The following is a 17891-nucleotide window of genomic DNA, read 5'->3' as shown; positions in this document are numbered from 1 at the left end:
ATGTATCCATAGATCTCTTCATTTTGCTCTGAAAGTGCACCAGATTGATGCTTTTAACTTCAATATTTAAAAAAAATCTTCCCGGGGGAGCATCCCCCCGGACCCCCCTAAGTGAGGTCCACACACAACCTATAAAAATAGCACTTTAACCCTGCTTACAGCTATATGCCTTGAGCTGATTATCGAGCCTTCATTGTAACAGTCGTGGGTACACTGTGTATTTGCGTGGGGATTGTTGCAGTAGAAAATTCCACTGTAGCGACCGGTACATTAATGGGAAACCCTAAATGTTTGAGCACCCTCTATGAAACGTCAAGCTACCCCACAGCATCCCCAAAATAAATCTCTGGCGCCGCCACTGAGCCTGACTATTTGTGTTGGGGGGGCCCGACTTTTTTTTTTCTCCAAAGGGGGGGCCTGACAGAAAAAGTTTGAGAACCACTGGGTTAAGCCGATGTGTCTGTCACTTTGAACAAATTATTGATAATCCATAATTCAATTTTTATGCAAAAATCGGAGAATAAGCATCTGCTAATGCTAGCCACCAGAGGTTAGCGCAGCTTCCGGTTTTGTTACGCGTCACTCTCACTCCTTATTTGGTAACATGTGTGTGTGTGTGTAGGTGGAACCTTCCCTCAGTTCTAGCGGTTAAAAAGAGATGGTTTTTTTTGCTAAATCTCTCTAAAAAGGTCAAATTTCACTTGATTTGCATCAATCTTGATACAGGGTACTTATTATATGTTATAGTTTGGATCCCTAAAGCTTTTAGTCTACCATCCCATCACTCAAGGGTGGTTTTCAATATAAGTAATGTTTTTTTTTTTGGACGGACACAATCATTTAAATTGTTTTACTATGTTCAATCTGAATTTACTTTAAAATAAAATCAATCTATATTGATTCTGACTCTTCGACATCCAACTCACAGGTTTATCATTGCCTTGAGAAAAAAGATTATTAATTTTCCCCTTTTAGAAGGGTAGTTATGGTCATTTGTTCTGGGAATGTCATAACTATAAGTACCAACATGAACAGGTTGATATGCAGAAGTGACACATTTAAATCATACTTCCCATATCATACTGCTGAATTATAATGTTTTATTTCTAACGTTTTCAGTTTAGTTTTAGGCTAATACCATTCCAATGTAAAACATTTTAAACATTTAAAGGTGTGGCTCATTTAAACGTGATATACTGCTCTGTAGCTGGACCTGCAATAATGTATCCTGGGAAAGTTTTCCAGGATACATTATTGCAGGTCATTATTAATTACTAATAATACTGTTAATACTTGTATATTCTCATTCTTTTTTTCATTCCTGTGTATATTCCATGTGTAATATCTGTATTTATTCTTATTATGTTACAGCCTAAACACATGAATTGACCTACGGGGATTGTTAAAGGTCAATTTTATCTCATCTTACCTCGCCCCTTAAATACATAAAGGTCTATTATTTACATTATGTAATTGCAGTGTCAGTCGCAAGCGGAGCAACATCCTCTTCTCCTCCAGGATGCTCCTGCAGTCTCGCGCAGCCTAAATAGGTGAGTCTCAGATACAACATTAATCTCGCGATATGTCATTACAGACCTATTGTATCTTAATAAATGCAATTTGATCCAGTAGCCTATATAGGAGTGAACATTTTTAAACAATTATTCCTAAATACGTTTTTATCCTATTGTGATCGCTGAGGGAAAATAAAATCAATCTTTTTATCTAAATGGAGACAACGAGTGAGTATAGAAGGAGGCACATTTTGGAGTGGAATGCGACCTCGCGAGATTTCGTTGAGCTTACTTGAGTAAATGCCACGTCTTAACAATAGCATCCAAGCAGACACAAGTATAAGCGTTTTATCAAACGTATTGCCCGCAGGACAGAGAGTTATCCAGCGGCCCAGCAGGCAGTGATATCTGACACAATCCGGTGAGAAGTAATTGCTTGTTTTCTATTGTATGTCGCAGTCAATAATTCTGCTGCAGCAACATGTTAGCAAGTTGTTAGCTAGCTAGCCAGTAAAGCTAGCAGGCTTTCTCTATAACTTGTGTGATGCGTGGTCATTGTTTGATGACTGGGGCTTTCACTGTTTGCAGTTAGATTACATGTATTTAACACTTACGGATTACCCGCTTTACACCAACATCCTACGAGGAAGCTACCAGCAAATAAACACGATCAAAAACAATGCAAACTCTAAATCAAGCTGAAACAGATGTTTGTTAAATCCGCTAAGGTGTCGTTACATGAATGCTATCGTAATTACAACTGTATTGCATTAACCGTTTTGCATTGGCGCAATACACCCAATGAATATGTTAATGTTGCACAACTGTAATCATTAATCACAGCCTATTTAATCAAATACAAGTTACTTGACTGTTTCCATTTCATGCAACTTTATACTGCTGCTCCACTACAGCTGTAGTTGGTAGCTGTGGTTACTTACTTATTAACACAACATGTAAATCAACCCAAATGATGATGTCTTATGCGCTTCTTGAATTCAATTAAACTAGCAATGAGTCTATGAATCCAGCAATTATTATAATCCAGTGAAATAAAATGATATACAGATTTGAGATTTCCCCGTAAAGGTCCAATCTGCATAATCAGTACTTTGGGTAATTTATATTATTTTAACACGTTTACTAGTGTTTTTTACTTAAGGATGTTTTTGAGTGTAGGGCTTTAACAACTAAACAGGTACAATTACTCACATCTTTTAACACTGGTATTGATATTTTGTAGTACTTCTTCCACCACTGGCATTAATGCAGTAAATGCAATCCCCATTTGAATACCTGCCATGTTGGCTAAACTGACTGATCCGATTAAGTAAGAATAGTTCTTCAATAGATACTAGGGATAACACCCCAATCTCACTGATGATGCACTTGTGTAAAGGTGAAATGGTGTGACTGAAAATGCTTCCATGACTACAAGGGGCGGTCACCTTTTTATGTGAGTGAACACATCTATCCCAGAGAACACAGTTTATTGGCTGATGATGCAATTCCTTACACAAGGTCAGGTAAAGCAAATCCACTGCAGCTGTATCTTTCTAATTAAGCAGTGGCCGCAGCCACACTTGCAAAACAAATCAGTGCATTCAAATGTTGCAGTCATTTAGTGCTGTAATACTTCAATTTAAACAGTTCTAGCATTAGCAACTGTTTGGTTCCTGGTTCTTTGCTATCAAAGGGGAAAAGAGGGATTGTAGGCCCTTTCTTAACCTGCTGACAAGTTGTGCATATCTAGGCACTTGCATTTATTACCATCATTCAGCTGCTAACAGGTCCAAATGTTGTATCCTTCTCATTGACGTAAACATGACCACTAAATATAATCATCAGAATTCCATTGGGTTTTTTTAAAATTAAAATTCTCACTTCTTCACTTTTTTCTTTTTGTCATAGGGGATACCATGGGCTGTGTACGTCTGCTGGCACTGACACTGGCCGCATCTGCAGTCCTCCTGTTAGCCTCCCATTCAACCACCGCTCATAGCCATTCCCATGGCGACCATGGACACGGCCACCACGGCCACTCTCACGATGACCTTGAGGATGTGAAGATGTTCCATGGAGCGAGCAAGTGGAGCGCCGAGGCTAACATCCCTCTGGAGGAAGAGGAGCACCACGGGCACGCTCACACTCATGACCATGGACACGATCACGGGCACGCTCATGATCACGGACACGGGCACGCTCATGATCACGGACATGCTCATGATCACGGGCACGCTCATGATCACGGGCACGGACACGCTCATGATCACGGACAACAGGAGGATATTGTCCGGGTGCACAAGGAGGAAAATGGACACGTGCACTCACACGGAGGGGAGAGGGTGAAGAGGGAGGCAGAACCAGAGAAGAGGGATACGTTGGAGCTCTGGACACAGGTGAGTTCACAAGGTTAGGCTAGGAACAATGGGTTGTCTGTATGAAATGTGGCAAGGAATATCTGTTTTATATTAGTCTCTTGGAAAAGAGATGCAAAGTATTTTATGTAGCGGTGGTGCTGCTCAGAGTCACATTGTATGAGACTCTGTAGTAAGCAGCAGCTCTCAGGTCAGATCGGTTTCATCCTATCCTGATACACAATTTAAGTAGGAATCTGCCAACCTTCCTGGAAAAGTATTGGCATGAGGAGCCAGTTTAATATAAATGCCTTTTTCTGGAACACAATACAGAATTTTGGAATTCTTCCTCTTTGTTTTCTTGCTGAGCATTATATCCGACTGAAGAAGGAGGCCTTCAGGGATTTGTTATCCCGTGGGACTCCCGAGGCAGTTGCAAGTCACCGACAGGCCCGGAGGACAAGCACCTCCAAATCTGAGGCCATGGTTCTCAGTAGGGGTGCACCGAATGGGTAATTCTTGGCCGAAACCGATACCGAAAATAGGAAACGGTTGGCCGAAAACCGAATGCCGAAAGGCCAAAAATGATTATATATATGTTTCTCACCTTATCCCTAAGGGAGACGCCAGCCACCCTGCGGAGAAAACCCATCTCGGCCGCTTGTATCCGCGATCTCGTTCTTTCGGTCATGACCCATCCTTCATGACCATAGGTGAGGGTAGGAGCGGAAATGGCCCGGTAGACAGAGAGCTTTGCCTTCTGGTTCAGCTCCCTTTTCGTCACAACGGTGCGGTAAAGCCACTGCAGTACCGCTCCGATTCTCCAGCCCATCTCACGCTCCATTGTTCCCTCACTCGAGAAAAATACCCCGAGATACTTGAACTCCTTCACTTGGGGTAAGGACTCATTCCCTACTTGGAGTGGACAGTCCATTGGTTTCATGCTGAGAACTAGGGATGCACCGAATATTCGGCCGCCGAAAATTATCGGCCGAAAATGGTTAAAAAGGCCCTTTCGGCCGAAAGGGTTCTAGCACCGAAAAAATATCACCGAATGTCAGAGAACAGGGTTACGTTGGTAAACTAACGTGTTGTTGTGATGACGTAATCAAAATATATATATATATAAAATGTATACATTTTTTACCAATGTTGTTCAGCTACCTGATTATGGAAAAATAAATGATTATCGCAAAACTTAACTTAAATAATAATCACTATTATGGGTCCATAAAACATTTATTCAGCACTTTTGAATGCATACAGCACATTAATTCCAAGTCAAGTGCATTTTCTTTTCTCTGTAGGATAACTACAACAAAGTGCATTCAGAACAAAGCCAAGGTGCTTTAAAACTACATAAACATCTAGGCCAGTAGGCCTACAACAAAATAGTGTAAATAAAGACTGTAACAGCCAGGCCTTCAACAACAACAAATGCACCTATAAGTGCATGGATACAAATGTGTAAACTGGCTAAATCCACATGAATGTAACTATTTACAAATTAAATTACAATTGAATTTCAAGAATCTGTAAATAAGTAGTAAACATTGTATAGATACATAAAGTGAAAACTGGATACAAAATCCACAATCAATTACAAATTAAATTACAATTTCAAGAATCTGCAAATAAGGTGGTCTGTCCTCATGAGCAATGTAAACAACATTGTATCATTTAGATACCGAAAGTACAATATATTGAACACTGTGCTGCTGTCATTTCCCCCACCTGAGATGGTGAAAAGTGGGAGGTTCTTTTTAATGAACAGCAGCTTCTCTGCTTTATCAGCCATAAGTCTGTTCCTCTTCTCATCAAGCACATGAGAGGCAGCGCTGAACAGTAACTCGCTGTCAGTGCTTGTGATTTGATCTTACTCCGCATATTTGTCTGGGTGTTTTGATTTCAAGTGGTGGAGTAATCCCGAAGTGGTGAAAGTCTTTGCAGTTACACCCCCTCGAGAAATGTCAGCTGAACACGTTTTACAAATCGCAATCCACGCCTCTTTCTCTGATATTTTTAAATATCTCCAAGCGGCAGACATGTTGGCTGTGAGCGAGCCGCGAGCATGGTCGCGCGCCGTGCTTGTCGCCGCGTTTTGATTACGTCATCACAACAACACGTTAGTTTACCAACGTAACCCTGTTCTCTGACATTCGGTGATATTTTTTCGGTGCTAGAACCCTTTCGGCCGAAAGGGCCTTTTTAACCATTTTCGGCCGATAATTTTCGGCGGCCGAATATTCGGTGCATCCCTAGTTCTCAGCATGAAACCAATGGACTGTCCACTCCAAGTAGGGAATGAGTCCTTACCCCAAGTGAAGGAGTTCAAGTATCTCGGGGTATTTTTCTCGAGTGAGGGAACAATGGAGCGTGAGATGGGCTGGAGAATCGGAGCGGTACTGCAGTGGCTTTACCGCACCGTTGTGACGAAAAGGGAGCTGAACCAGAAGGCAAAGCTCTCTGTCTACCGGGCCATTTCCGCTCCTACCCTCACCTATGGTCATGAAGGATGGGTCATGACCGAAAGAACGAGATCGCGGATACAAGCGGCCGAGATGGGTTTTCTCCGCAGGGTGGCTGGCGTCTCCCTTAGGGATAAGGTGAGAAGTTCAGTCATCCGGGAGGGACTCGGAGTTGAACCGCTCCTCCTCCGCGTCGAAAGGAGCCAGTTGAGGTGGTTCGGGCACCTAGTTAGGATGCCACATGGGCGCCTCCCTAGAGAGGTGTTCCTGGCACGTCCAGCTGGTAGGAGACCGAGGGGTAGACCTAGGACCAGGTGGAGGGATTATATCTCTTCGCTGGCCTGGGAGCGCCTTGGAATCCCCCAGTCAGAGCTGGTTGATGTGGCCAGGGAAAGGAACGTTTGGGGCTCTCTGCTTGTCAAGTTCTTCAGGTTTTTGACATGTACATAGTGATTTAGCCCGAACTTGAGAGGCTGGAGGGCAACAGAGGACGCTTGGACAACTCTGATTTTGTTCTTTTTTGTCTTTATTTTTAAAAGACAACTCCAATTTTCATCGGGTTGAAAACCTTCAAAACACAAAGGACAAACAAATGTTAGCTCACATGCAAATATAAATTACAAACATTTTGCATGCCTCATTGCACTTTTCTCAATAATAATAACACCAACTCAGTCACATTCCTGCCTTTTCAGGGTATTTTAATTAAAAGGATAAATTGTGAGTTATTTTACAACCACATCATTAACTTAAATGAATTAATAAGAGTGTATTTCTCTACTTGGAAACAAGCACCAGAGAAAACCTCCACTGAACACCACCTGCGCTGTCTAAAATATACACCAAACAAACGGAGCGCAGGCAGACCACGCTGCGTAAAAAGCCGTCGATTGCGCAACAGCACTCTCACAAAATAAGGCAACAGATCAAGTACATAAAACACAATAAACACCGGAGAAACATACCAACGGCGTCTCTGGAGCCTCACACACACACTGTCGTCAACTTCTCCCTCCGTGGCTTTGGGAACAAGAGACCGGCCGGCCATCACAATTCCTGCCCCTTTTGTTGCCGTGCTACAGGAAGCGGCATTAATATTTTTTAATAACAGCTCGCTTATTAAGAAAAGTAGCCTACGCTATTCAAAATGAAACGAATACCCCTCCTGGTATTGAACAATACTATAATAATAATAATACTCTAAACGAAAATACATACAAATAATTATTTATCAGTCCGTTTTTCTCAGATATTATTATTTTTCTTTCAATATTGACTTTCGTCTCGACACTGCTGGAACTGCTACCTCTGCGACCCGACCACGTATAAGCGGGAGAAGATGGATGGATGGATGGCTTCAGCTTCATATTTAACATATTTCGTTTTATCAATACTCATCTTTTTCCCTGCAATACATTTATTTCCCCTTATAATAAAAAGCTTTTTTCATATGCTTTGAAGGCACCGTGATTTAATGAAATTGCCATTCACGTTATTTAGTTTAACACCTCACAGTAGAATAATGTATTAATGAGTAATTCAGCTTCATTTTGTTCTTTTACTTTCATTATTCAAGAGTGAATAATACTTATTTTTTTACAGCCCTGCATGTAGTTATCATAATTTTTTTGTGGAGTCATTGTTATTGATCAATGACAAAGCACATTTGTGCTTACAAATGAACGCTCCTCATGCTGTTATAGCATAGATTAGCCTCATACAGATCACTAGTGATGGCAAAATGAAGCTTTGAATGAAGCGTCGAACCACTTGGACAATTCTGTCGGAAATAGGTTCATTTCTCGAAGCTTCAGTTAAAGCGACCTCTCCTGGCGAAGTGCAAGGCTGCAGTGGGTTTAACGCATCTTTGCCTTGAAAAACATTCGATGCACACACACACTAAGACTGAATATCATGTTCTATTTGCAATTAAAGATTGATAATAGTGTATATTGGGTTATTGAGAAGAGACTAGAGAGTGCTTGACATTTTTTTGGGCGGAGAGGGCCTTTTATCAGTTATTAAAGTATTAAAGTTGAAAAGCAATGATTAAAAGTTTAACTATTCCGAGCTTTGAACCAGCTGCGCGGAGGATATCGCCGCATCCTAGCCGCCGGCTCTATCCACTGGGCTATCAATTCCTTAGACCATCGAAGTGTTTTTATATTACTCATTGTCTTTTTGTTCACAACTTCTCCACATTTCGAAGTGTTTCACTTGCCAGAACGACCTATTTTTCTTCCTGGCTTGCTCTATAATGATCCAATTCAAATGCAATGCCAACAACAACTCAACAGCAACAATGCAAACTACGACAACAACCCACACATTGCGCATTGTTTAGAGCGGTTATAAAGTGTTGAAGCGCTCAAATTTGAAACTGTTTCAACCTGTCACCTGTCAGAATCGAGACGAGGCAGTGCATTGAATCACCTGATTGGACGGCGAACCAGTGAGTTGATTCATTCAGGAAATGAAGCAGTTGCTGGTTCGGACGTCACATGTCACATGATTTGAAGCAGTTGCTGCTTCGGACGTCACATGTCACGTGATTTTGAAGCAAGCTTCGAAGCACTGCTTCTATGGAATAGGAAGTCCAGGGTTGAAGCTCCGTTCGAAGCTTCAGTGTCAAACTGCCATCACTACAGATCACCGTTCTGCTCCTTTCCCCCTCTAACTCCGGTTTTCTCGTGTCGCATTGTGGTTAATTCACAGTTTGACGCTAATGCAGAATAAATCTCTCATCCCTGTCCGCAGGCTATCGGAGCGACCCTGCTGATCAGTGCGGCCCCTTTCCTCATCCTGTTCCTGATTCCAGTTCAGTCCAACAGCGACCAGCACCAGAACCTGCTCAAGGTGCTGCTCAGCTTCGCCTCAGGCGGACTGCTGGGTGACGCCTTCCTCCACCTCATACCACACGCTTTGGGTAGGTAGTGATCCCCAGAAGTCGGCTCAATTGTTACTGACTTTTATTATACTCTCCTGTTGGCTTAATTGTGTCAAGAGGTGTGTTCAGGTGCATTTGTGATGTAAAACATGCCTGGTGTTATAAGAGGGCTAATGCAGGGAGGTTTTGTTCAAATAAAAGAGAGTGCGGAACCAAACTAATGACTAACAGGGACGCAGGGGATTTTAAACACCCGGTGACTTTTTTTCTCACAGCTCATGTTTACTTTTCTCTCTGATCTCGTAGCTCACTTTTACTAGCTATCGATACTTCAGCATCCCAACCATGGATAGCCACAACACTTCTGCAAACTTAACACAGACATAAAGAAACAATATTGTCAGTGAGCTAATGACGGCAATGATCAAATGCTCATTGAAAACCCAGACATTGTAGCAGGATCCTCCGCTTGTCTGTTTTTATGTTGATGTCTCTTCTTGTGTGCACAGAGCCCCACTCTCACCATGGAGAAGAAGATCACGGAAACTCGCATGCAAGTGAAGAGTCACAGGACCACGGCCACTCCCACGGTATGCAATTACTGCCTATTCTCTGAGTGTATGTCCTCAGATGATCCCAGGTGTGGAAATACGTAAAAAATAAATGTACAGAAGCCAAAAGAATACCCTATTTTGACTCTATAGATGGTGACATGTACTGTCAGCAGTGTATTGTAATGAGCAGGATTAACATGGGACGTCAGTACGTTTCAGACTCTGTTCATGCGTCACAGTTCTAACCTGTGTTTCCTGTCCTCTTCCTGCACAGGGGCTGCCCACGGTCACACGATGTCCGTGGGTCTGTGGGTTCTCGGTGGGATCATAGCCTTCCTGGTTGTGGAGAAGTTTGTGCGGGCACTGAAGGGAGGCCACAGTCATTCCCACGGCCACTCACATGGTACGCCGATGTAACACACTCATTGTTATATATCAAATATTCATATGCAGGACTTTTCTTAGTCTGATCATGCTAAAGATTGCAGTTTTTCACACTTTATTATCTATTTGCATTATTTGTGTACAGTGTGTCCAGATAATTAGCCCAAATGGCTTTAGAAATCTAAAGCCTCTTTACCTAGTATTTTAATATTCAATCTGGGATCTGAGGCTAATTTGTACACTCTTGTAACATTCCCAGATGCTCCCAAGGAAAAGGACAGCGATGGGGAAGATGAAAAGGAAGGAAAGAAGAAAGAGGGGAAAAAAAGCAAAGACAAAGCGGTGTCAAAGAAAGAGGAGCCAAAGAGCACAGGTGAATAAAATGTAGATTTTTCCAGATGTACTTATGAACACTAGCACCTTCTGCTGGTCAGACACTACCATGTCTGAGATGAGGAGTGATTATGCGTTATAGTTTCCTTTCGTCGTTTAATTAAAAAGTTTAGTCCTACGTATTAGGGATGTAACGATACCAAAAACTCACGGTACGATAATATCGCGATAACAAGTCCACGGTACGGTATTTATCGCGATATTGAATAATAAAGGGAAGAAAAAAAAAAATCATTTTTTTTTTTTTATTCGGAAAATGTTTCTTTATTACATAATAAATCTGATTTTTACAGCCTTTTTGTAGGATAGCAGTATTTTAAAGTGTCAAAAACAAAGTGACAGTAACAGACTGGAACAAGAAAACCAGTGTTTTTGTACCTACTGGTACTACCCAACAAAGTAAGCATTTTCTTTATGCCACTGCATCTCACAAATAAACAAGGACATTTAATAATCAGACCCTGCAATAAAATAAATCAAGTTTCACTTTAGTTTTTCAAGTAACTCAACTCAAACTCACTCGTCACTCACTCAGCATCATCAAACAGGTTTTTAGGAATATGAGAATGTCCACATTTCCAGGTATTTATAAGCTGGGGTGTTTGGGCATTTACAATATCCCCTGCTCTGGAAACAACTCTCTCGCTTGGTACTGATGTTGCTGGGACACCAGTGGTCGCGTTCACCGAATATTTTATTTAACAATGACGGAAAAATCTGAAAGCAGTCTGTCATTTTGACAGATTAGAACAAACTCGGAACAGCGCCAACGTTTCCCGCGAGGCTCTGGTGTTATGCCGTGTTATGCATGCCCTCCAAAAGGAAATGATATAGTTCCCAAACCGTACTTTGCCGTACAGATCAATACATGTCTGGGAGGTTTTGCTTCACGCTGTGCGCGTCCCGCGAGGTGCATGCACACACGGCATAACACCGCCCCCCCCCCCCCCCCCCCCCCCCCGTTGACAGTTCACGAGCATGCTCTATCGTGAACTGTTCAGACCCGACGGGTAATAAGGGATTATGACGGATATTTTACGATCCTGTCTGTCAAAATGACGGACAGCGAAAAAGTCTAACGCCAGGCTTATTGACATGGCGAGATATAAATATATGGTTGGTACTTGTCAATGTCTCTAGGTGTGTAAATGTAGCCCTGTAAATACGATGTCCTTTTGTGTTATCTGTTGTTTTATTTTCATGTTGTAACCTACTTGCTGCCATGTTGGACAGGTCTCTCTTGAAAAAGAGATCGATGATCTCAATGGGATCACCTGGTTAAATAAAGGTTTAAAAAAAAAAAAGTGTTTAAAAAAAAAAAAAAAAAAAAAAAAAATTATTTTTTTTTAAAAATCGCGGTAGATTTTGTCAGTCTCACGACGGTATTGGGAAATTTATTTACCGCGATATTCGGTATATCGTTACATCCCTACTACGTATAGGTACTACCTTTTTCTAGTGTGGAATAAAAATGTGAAATGTACCTAAGGGTAAGAGATGGGTTATTTAATGCAAAGACAGTTTTTATTTCTCCAATGTCCTGAAAGTGGTATCTCAGGAACACCTTGAGAGAATTTTTTGTATTTCATTTTATTCTCAAGCAAGAACTGATTTGATTTTGGTGGTTAAAGGTCAAGGTCACTGTGACCTCACAAAACTGGGTTTTGGCCAACTTCCTAGGATAGTACAGACATGGATGCAAACTGCGGCCTCACCAGCAGGCGGAGGTAAACAGCTGTGATGGGGTTATTCCAGTTTAGTAGATGAGGGAGTGGTTTCAGGCGTGGCCAAGTCACGTTTTCTGGGGCTGCAAACACACGTTAGCTTTTATGAAACCGTCAGTCATCTATTGGCGCATTCACACTACAGCGCGGAGCTCGCTTTAAGCGTGCCGAGCCGAGCGGGGCCTATTTTTGGTTGCGCTTACACTTGGCCTACTTCCGGCCCGGGGGTACTTTTTCACAGTTTTTCTGGCCCCATAAAATCGTGGTTCTAGAGCCAGGAACAACCAGGCTGAGTCGGGCTGAGTATGCTAAACTAGAGAGAATCGCTGGCAAGGGGGCTACAACTACAACAAGATGAACATATTTGACCGTGATTTAATTGTAATACACGTTTCAAAATGATGCCGAAGTAACAACATACTGATACTGGATAGTAAAAACCACTAATTAAGGCTTTGACAAGTCTGCGGACAGAGGGCAGGCGAAAAACCCTTTTTTAAATGCGTGTTTTCTAAATGGAGCTTGGCTAAGCTAACGTTATATATGCTCCGACCGTCCACACTCACAACAACGGCCTTGTTATGTGCTCCCCTCTTGTTTGTCTCTCTCTGTCTCCCTGCTGCACAGACACACCTGGTCCGCCCCTGGCTCCGCCTCCCCCAGGTGTCCCAATTACGTTCAGCTGGGGACTTGAAAAGCAGAAGCTGGAGGAGAAGAGCTCTCTTCCCCAATCTTAATGCCGGATGAGGTTTTCCGTGGTGTCCTCCTTCTTCTACTTCAGGATCTGTAGATTCCCAAGTGTCTCTATCTTATGTAAACTGGAGGAACAGGTAGTTTAGGTTTTTTCGCAGCTTTGTTTTCTCCCGTAGGGACTTGTTAGGTTTTTGGGTAGCGGAAGGAAGCGCTGGGTCCTACAGCCCGTGGTGTGGCTGGCCCAGGCCCCCTTTGTCCTTTTGTTTGTTTTCCTGTCCTCCGGCGCATTGTTCATTTGCCGGTTGGCCATGTAAGTACGGAGGTATCAATAAATGAACACCGTAAAGGCTGCGTGTTGTTGTGTTGTTTTCTCTGTTGCGGTTCTCCCCAACGAGTCTCTACCATTAAGTAGAGGGCTGGGTCGTAACATATGGGGGCTCGTCCTAACGCTGTCTCGGGCAGGTGGATAGTGCTTCTTGTGCACCTTGACAGCTGTGTGTGTTTGTTTTGTTGGTGTTGTTTGTATACAGTGTAGAGCTGCTTGTGTGGTAGCCTAACTGGTATCAGTGTTGTTGTTGTTTTTTTGGGGGGAAGTTTAAATTGAGGTATTGCGTTATGGATTTTGATTTAGAGGGGGTTGTTGCTGCTCCAACGCGGGGGAAGTTGGATGCATGTAGTAAGCAACAACTTGAGTTAGTCGCAGGCAGGTTTGAAATTCAAATGAGTAAACAGAGCAGGAAGCAGGTAATTAAGGAACAGCTGTTGGCTGCACTCATAGGACAGGAAGTGTTGTCGGAGGAAGCGGGTGTTGGTTCATCCAAAGACGAGGAAACAGAGGTCGCTCCGATAATGAGCGAGCTTCAGCTTCAGCTGGAGCTACGAAAGCTGATGATTAGAGAGAAGGAGATTGACATAAATAAACCAGCGACTGTATTCGCCATGACACAGACAGTATGTGGTTTGTACTTGTTTAACTTTTGTCTAGTTTCTGAACAGATATGAAGAGCTCTGAGTGCTAAGAGCTAACGGCTGTGTTGTTTTACTGGGGCGCTCATTGAAGACAACTTCACGGCTCCGCCTACACTGCGTTACTATAGTAACTAGCCCAGTTCCTAAACTGTAATGTGAGCGCAGCATTAAAGTGAGCCGGGCCTAATAAGGCCTAACCAAACCGAGCGAGGCCTGCAGTGTAAATGCGCCATAAGTATCATAAGCTTTGAATTTGCCTGTAGGGTTGAAAAATCTAGAAACAGAAACTTAATCTTCTTTTGGCATCACTTCAGTTAGTCATATTAGCACTGGTATGTGCTGCTGACATAATTGATGCCACATGTATGTGAATAACGTGTCCTCCATCTAACAGAGGGCCACAGAAATGCTCCCTGACATCGTGTTTGTAGTTGGAGACTGGAAACAGTGTGTTCTAATCCTCATTTCTTCTTTATTGTCTCCACTAATAGACATCAAGGTGTCGGGTTACCTGAACCTTGCAGCTGACTTCACACATAACTTCACTGACGGCCTGGCCATCGGAGCGTCGTTCCTCGTCAGTCCTGCGGTGGGCGCCGTCACCACCCTCACCATCCTGCTTCACGAGGTCCCACATGAGATCGGAGACTTTGCCATCCTTGTTCAGTCCGGCTGCACCAAAAAAAAGGTAGCTGATAACTCAAGCTGCAGCTTCATCTTGTCCAACACAGACAATAGGCAGGATCCTAAAAGAAGTCTATTGGCCCAGTCTTCTGTAGACCCAGTCATCAAATAAATGGACTTTGCTAAATATAGATTTATATAATACATTTGACTTTGTGAAATATCAGCAAATTGAAATTTGTTGGGCCTTTAAACGATAATTGGTGTGTAATTACAGATTAAATGTTTTCAGTTTCTATGCATATTGATTTGAAAATAAATGTTTTAATCAAACTTAATTTGTATAAGATATTTTGAAGAAAAAAAAGCAATTGTGTTGTAGTTATGGAGACTCATAAGACTTGAATCATCCTCTTCTTCTTTCCCATCAGGCCATGTGTCTACAGCTGCTGACGGCTCTGGGAGCTCTGGCCGGCACATCTTGCTCCCTATTGGCTGAGGGCGTGGGCGCTGCGGCGACCGCCTGGATCCTGCCGTTCACTGCCGGCGGATTTGTTTACATCGCCACGGTGACCGTGCTCCCAGAACTGTTAGCGGGCCGCACCAGTTTCGGCCAGTCTCTGATGGAGATCCTGGCCCTGCTGTTCGGAGTGGGCATGATGGTGCTGATCGCTGAGTACGAGTGAGACGGAGAGAGAAGAGGGTCAAAAGTGGTTGAAAAAAATAATGCTGGTTTTAAGTAGAGTCCAATTGGATTATGATTTGTCAGAGGTGTTTTTTTGTATTGCTTCTGTTTTGGGACGAGCACCACCTACTGATGGGGAATGGATGATTTTTGTCATGTTTTTTTAGCGTTTCACATGCTGATTTGTTATACTGTATTTTTGGGAGAGACTGAGAGCTGGAAAGTAACAACCTGATGGAAAAATATTTTAAGAACTGCTTTTCATTAAGGGTCTACATCAGGACAGGATGAGAAATATTTCTGTCCGCTGGTTTCACAATTTACACACCTTGTTCAAGACACCGATCGTCAGCTTCACTTTTACTGGTGGCCGGTTTCCAAGAGTGGCTTAAAGTAGATTCATCTTCCAGCACATTTTCTGTCCTTTTGCAAATTAAATCTGCATTTCAGAGTTGGGTCAGTGAAAGGGAAGCAATGGCAGTGACCGGCTTGTTATCGTGTCTGTCTGGAGATGATGAATGTTAATATTTTTACATTCCACAAAATAAAAGTAAAAGTTGTGGCTTCTACAGATGTACTCTGAAGTCATTCAAATCTTTGTCAAAGTAACAAGCTGTTTTAGCCTTTACCATTCCTACACAATCCACTGTATAGTTTATTAACTAACGATGGATAGTCGAGGAGAATACTGACAGCTGTGATGAACATCCCCAATAAAGGTTTATAATTTCCTGTGATTACTTTGCAGCATGTTTTCTAATTAAAGGCAAATACTTTTAAATGCTATAGAAAGTCTGTAAATAATCAAATGGCCTTTTTAAAATGTAACATGATTGAAATTCAGTTCGAAGGAACAGAATGTAATCTGCTATCAACCTACCTAGGAAGCAGATAATACTCAATTGACTCTTGACTAGGGTTGCAAAATTCCGGGAATTTTCAAAGATGGAAACTTTCCATGGGAATTAACGGGAATTTATGGGAATAAACTGCGAATTGAAGGTTGGCTCTTCATAGGGAACTTAAATATAGTTGGGGGAAGTATATTTTAGCATAATCTTGACTAAAACAAACATGCCATTCAAGTACACTTGAATATCCATGCCATTCCTCAATCACACATAGCACACGGCTTACTGCATGGTTATGAGACCACACCCCCTAAAGGCACTGTGCATTCCTCCATCACATGGACAGATGATTTCTAGAAGACTGGATCACACATTTGAGCCCAAAGCACAAGACAAATAAAGCCACACATTTGAGCCTGTGGACTACACAAAGTGAAGTTAGTTTTGATGATATTATGGGGTAATATATTTATTACATTTTTAAATTGCAAATATCACATACAAATGTAGTCATCTAGTACAGTGTTTCTCAAACTTTTTCATACCAAGGACCACTTAACCAATAAAAAAAACACTCGCGGACCACTTAACTCCCCAAATATCCCAAAACACATCCTTTTTCTTGAACAGATTACAAATCGCCTGAAAATGGTACAAACAAGTGGCAACATATTTGACGAGGGTGTTGCGCTGGGCTATATCATGCAATCCCAAGTGAAACTTAAAGTGGACCTATCATGCTATATTTGAATAATATAGTGTAGGACCATACCTATGTAAGGCATATTTATACTTTTTATTTTTCAAAATACCAAACAGATCATGCATTTTAGCCATTCCTCATTTCGCTCAATTTAACACTGTCTTTTCATGGCTGATTCTGTGAGAAGAGCACCATCTACAGACTTGGCATATGTACTACAATGTCTCTAGCGCTTTCGAACGGCAATGTCCGTGGCTATCTCCTCCTGATTGGTGGAGTTGGCCCAATAGCCGTAGCGCCACTTCTGTGACGTCATAGAAGTGTTCAAATCTGGATCAGTCTGTATCAGATCCATTGCAGCCCCTTTTTAAGAGATTTGGGTATGGAGGAAAATAGAGAGGGTTGTGTTTTCTGACACTTAGTGAGTTCCCTGGAACACCGGGGACACATATTCATGTATAAAAGACGTACAAAGGTGCATTTTGCATGACAGGTCACCTATACAAAACATGTCTTTGAAGTTTTTTGCTTAAAATACTAAACAGTTCACCCATTGTAGCCATGCCTCATACTGCTCATACCCCTCTTTTGCAGCCCTGTTAGAGAAACGCGGATTTGGGGTCCTTAGCTTGAAAAAAAAAGAGAGGAGGCGGAGCTAATGCCTGATCAGAATTCTAACGGAGGTAAAGTTAAATTCTGCTGTGATAAAATGCCATCCTGTTCTTATCCACATCAAAGATTATTTCTGAAACAGTATGGAGCTCAAATGCTTTTTCTCTTGCGGGGTTTATCACAAGGTGAGTTACTTTTTTTATTTTCTGCTTTTTAAACACATGTGCTCTTCAGTACAGGTTTGCTCTGAGTGTTAGCGAGGCTTCCTAATGTAAACAAAGACGAGATTACGTCCAAAACACGTCAGGCATTGTTTCTGATAGCAACTTTCTGTGGGTCCGACCGCCCGCCGCCGATTTGACGTCAGATCGGCAGCAAATCTGTATCCGCTCGTTGTACCCCTGTTTTTAAAGATTTACTTTAAGGCAATTTCATAAGAGATCCAGTTAAGGTATACAATTCACAGTGGTGAT

The 17891-nt window shown here is 42.2% G+C and overlaps 1 protein-coding gene across 1 annotated transcript; it reads left to right on the top strand.

Annotated features, from left to right (window-relative positions):
- Positions 1-1743: 1743 nt before the first annotated feature.
- Positions 1744-15989, top strand: slc39a7 (solute carrier family 39 member 7). Its single transcript, XM_079656469.1, has 8 exons — positions 1744-1935; positions 3426-3913; positions 9097-9265; positions 9736-9816; positions 10055-10183; positions 10424-10537; positions 14435-14631; positions 14999-15989. The coding sequence occupies exons 2-8, from the start codon at positions 3434-3436 to the stop codon at positions 15251-15253; spliced, it is 1425 nt and encodes a 474-aa protein (XP_079512595.1). The 5' UTR covers positions 1744-1935; positions 3426-3433; the 3' UTR covers positions 15254-15989.
- Positions 15990-17891: the final 1902 nt, after the last annotated feature.

The sequence above is a fragment of the Notothenia rossii genome, assembly GCF_949606895.1.
Source record: "Notothenia rossii genome assembly, chromosome: 10".
NCBI classification, from domain to species: domain Eukaryota; kingdom Metazoa; phylum Chordata; class Actinopteri; order Perciformes; family Nototheniidae; genus Notothenia; species Notothenia rossii.
Note: the sequence above shows the minus strand (reverse complement) of the source record. Positions and strands in the feature narration are given on the sequence as shown.

Coding starts and splice junctions, on each gene's coding strand:
- slc39a7 (XM_079656469.1), top strand. CDS start 3,434: ATGGGCTGTGTACGTCTGCTGGCACTGACACTGGCCGCATCTGCAGTC. Junction 9,817..10,054: donor GGACCACGGCCACTCCCACG/GTATGCAATTAC, acceptor CTTCCTGCACAG/GGGCTGCCCACGGTCACACG. Junction 10,184..10,423: donor TTCCCACGGCCACTCACATG/GTACGCCGATGT, acceptor TAACATTCCCAG/ATGCTCCCAAGGAAAAGGAC.